Source organism: Eulemur rufifrons, chromosome 6 (genome assembly GCF_041146395.1).
Source record: "Eulemur rufifrons isolate Redbay chromosome 6, OSU_ERuf_1, whole genome shotgun sequence".
In the NCBI taxonomy this organism is placed as follows: Eukaryota; Metazoa; Chordata; class Mammalia; order Primates; family Lemuridae; genus Eulemur; species Eulemur rufifrons.
The window spans coordinates 16,809,485-16,812,899 of record NC_090988.1 but is presented as its reverse complement, the minus strand read 5'-3'; the positions used below and the strand labels follow the sequence as shown (position 1 = coordinate 16,812,899).

The 3,415-nt window shown below is 56.7% G+C and overlaps 1 protein-coding gene across 2 annotated transcripts; it reads right to left on the bottom strand.

The window, feature by feature from the left end:
• Positions 1–1,348: 1,348 nt before the first annotated feature.
• TREH (trehalase) lies at positions 1,349–3,114 on the bottom strand. Of its 2 annotated transcripts, XR_011233662.1 has the most exons (5): positions 2,983–3,114; positions 2,612–2,723; positions 2,139–2,251; positions 1,815–1,868; positions 1,349–1,565 (listed from the first exon to the last, which is right to left on the bottom strand). XR_011233662.1 is itself a non-coding variant. In XM_069468869.1 (3 exons), exons 1-3 carry the CDS (start codon positions 2,436–2,438, stop codon positions 1,413–1,415), a joined length of 507 nt encoding a protein of 168 aa, XP_069324970.1. In that variant the 5' UTR covers positions 2,439–2,505; the 3' UTR covers positions 1,349–1,412. The 2 variants fall into 2 exon arrangements, 1 of the variants encoding a protein (XP_069324970.1); XM_069468869.1 differs by lacking the exons at positions 2,612–2,723; positions 2,983–3,114 and having other exon boundaries at positions 2,139–2,505.
• Positions 3,115–3,415: the final 301 nt, after the last annotated feature.

Genomic DNA, 3,415 nt, shown 5'->3' with positions numbered 1-3,415 from the left:
ATTAATGGAATTACAGGTGTGGGCCACTGCACCTGGGCTCTCTTTAGCTTTGAATTTCTGCAGTTGGAATATGATATGCCTAAATGCAGATTTTTTTGGCACCTATCTTTCTTGGTGTTCTCTGAGCTGCCTGGATTTGTGGTTTGGTGTCTGACATTAATTTTGGGAAATTCTCAGTTACTATTGTTTCAAATATTTCTTCTCTTCTCTCTTCTGTATTCCTATTAATGTTTATGTTACATGGTTTGTCGTTATTCCACAGTTCTTGGATATTCTGCTCTGTTTCAGGGTGTTTTCTCTTTGCTTTTGAATTTTGAATGTTTCTAGTGACATAGCATCAAGCTTACAGATTCTTTCCTCAGCCATTTCCAGTCTACTAAAAAGCCCGTCAAAGGCATTCTTCACTTCTGTTACAGGGTTTTTATTTGTTTTGTTTCTTATTTATTCTTTCTTAGAATTTTTTTTTTCCCCTCTTGAGACAGAGTCTCACTCTGTTGCCTTGAGTAGAGTGCCGTGGCGTCAGCCTAGCTCACAGCAACCTCAAACTCCTGGCTCAAGTCATCCTCCTGCCTCAGCCTTTTGAGTAGGTGGGACTACAGGTGCACACCTTGATGCCTGAATAGTTTTTCTGTTTTTAGTAGAGACGGGTTCTCACTCTTGCTCAGGCTGGTCTCGAACTCCTGAGCTCAAGCGATTCTCCTGCCTCGGCCTCCCAGAGTGCTAGGATTACAGGCATGAGCCACTGTGCCTGGCCTGGCCTGTTTATCTGTGGAGTGACTGGGTAGGTTATTTCTGTGCTCCAGTTCCCTCCCTCAGTGTTAAGCTTCTGATGTTGCTCCTTAGGGAGACACAGCTTTGGGTATGCTCACCTCACTCTGGGGTGACAGTAATCTTAACAAGCCCTTCCTCTTTCTCTGAGCTCCTCTAGGGGTTAAGCTCCACTAATTGGCAGCTGATTATACAATTGTTTCAACAATGCCTTGAGGCATAAATTGATTCAGAGACCAATCCATTCAAATTCGAATTCCTTTGAAGGAATAGTTATGGTGGCAGATACTTGTTCTGGCCCCACCTCCTCTGCCCTGCCTGGCCCTGAGCCCTTGGTCCAGGCTGGGTGTTTTTCAGTATTTGTAAGCATTTCAGCAGAACAATAAAGCCTTTGGACTACGCAACTGTGTGGAAGGCCAGGTGGTATGCGTGGGCCTGGGACACGTGGAGTTGTAGGGCCAGGTCTCCCCCAAAGTAGGATTTCCACCCTATTCCAGGTTCCGGGAGGGACCTACCTGCCCCACTGCACTCTGAACAGAGGCCAGGCCGGGAGAAGGCAGGGAGAAGGCAGGCCCTGGTGCAGAGGTTTAATGGGGCAAGAGCTGGGGCCAGGTGTGGGGAGGGCAGGCAGGGTGGTGGGGCTGTCACCGTGGCAGCAGGCTGACCAGGAAGTTTAGCAGAAGGGCAGCCACCAGGCAGCGGGGCTCCAGGAAAGCCAGCTGGGCTCCCGAGGTCAGCCGGTCACCATAGCAGTCCAGGAGCATCAGGACCTCTCCATTGGTCCAGCCAAACCCCTCCTGGAGACAGGCACGGCCAGTGAGGCCAGGTCCCTGGGGAGCCCCAAGCCCTCTGGGGATGTGGGATCTCTACCCAGGGGCTCTGGCCCTGCCTAGCCCCAGGGGTACCAAGGAGCACCAGTCAGCGCCTCCCATGGGCCCACATCCAGGCGAGCACACTGAGGCCTGGGGGGCCACGGTTAGTCTTGGGGGCCAGCAGAGCCTAGGGGTTCCCTGTAAGCTGTTGCCAGCTCACCCCGGCCTGCTCACCTGAACTTCATATTCCCCTCCACCACCGGGCTGTCCACCGTTGCTGATGTCATACTGGGGACAAGAGGACAGGCTGTAGGTCAGGCACTGCCTTTGACCCAATGACCCCAACCCCAACCCCAAGGGCAACAATGGGAGCCCCTGGGGAGAAGCCACTCTGGCCTGCAGCTCTGGCCCCTGCAGTGCCCAGGGTTGGCCACTGGGCGCCGCCACTGTCCCAGCTGTGCTGGCCCTGGGCTGGGCTTGCAGAGCCTGACACTCCCCCCCCACCCCCCCAAGGAAGGGGCCCTGATGGGACACTGGGACGGCTCAGGACCAGCTCACCTTCTCATACATGGCTGACGTCTGGGAGTAGACATCAAAGTTGGTTCGGATCCAATTCTGGGCCAGCTGGAAAGCCACTTCCTGGGCCCGAAGTGAAGATGACTTGGCCAGGCCTAGACCCCACCCCAGGCAGCACCCTGACTCTCCAGAGCCCCAGTTCCAGGGAGAGCAGAGGCCGGGCCTCACTCTCCCCATGGGGGGAAAGGGCCCTGGGCCCCAAGACCTCCTCCTGGAGCCACGGGCCAGGCCACCAATCATCTCGGGCTGGGGTTTGGAGGGAGAACAGAGGGCGGATTCCATTGGCCGGGCAGGCTGGACACAAGTGTTTGCTGAGTGGGGGCTGGGAGAGCAGAGCGGGAGGAAGGACAGGGGCTCCGTGTCCTTTGTTCACATGTCCCCAGCCCCAGGGAGGCCGACCCTCTACACGCCGGTGCAGGGCAAGGTCCTGGGCTCCGCCATGCCTGCTTCCCTACCTCTGATGACCACGTCCTGCAGGGGGGCCCAGGCGTTGGGGAAGTCCCACTGCTGGCCTGTCTGCTGGAGAGAGGTCGGGATCCCATACTGGTAGGTCAGGATGTGGCTGTCCTAGAAGGTTCCAGACACTGTGACTGTGGGTGGGGCCTGGATGGGGAGCCAGCATGCTGGGCCCTGTGGGAAGCCAGATGTCCCCTTCCTGGCCTTTGTCTCCTTGGCTCACAGCTTCCCCCTGGTGGCTCCAGGGGGACCCGCAGCTAAGACAAGGGGCACAGCAGGAGGGAGTGGCTGGCACCTGCCAGGTCCTGCTCAGAGTCAGGAGGGGGCAGTCCTGCCTCCAGTGGGACAGCCCCGCCTGCTGTGTCCTCACCTCCAGGTATTTCAGGGCCTTGTCTGCGACACCAGGGTCGGAGAAGCAGCCGGCCCAGAGCGGAGTGAGGTTGGATGGGTAAAACTCCTGGTTCTTCTTCTCATTCTCCAGGTCGTAGTCGAACCAGGCACCGTTCTCCTCATCCCACAGGTTGGTGCTCAGGGTGTCCAAGCGCTGTTCCTGCAAGGTCCTGTACTTCCTGGCCTGAGCTCCACACACCCATGTGCAGTGAAGAGTCGACAATGTCCTGTGAGTCCAGGAGGCAGGACAGGCTCACTCATCTCTGTCATCTGGTGATGGAAACTGAGGCTCAGGAAAGAGGTTTGACTTGCCTGGGGTCACAGAGGAAGTGTCGGGGTCAGGGCTTGAACCCAGGTGCCCTTGCAGACCCTTAGGCCTCCTCTCACACCCAGGCTGGGGACTCAGGCACAAA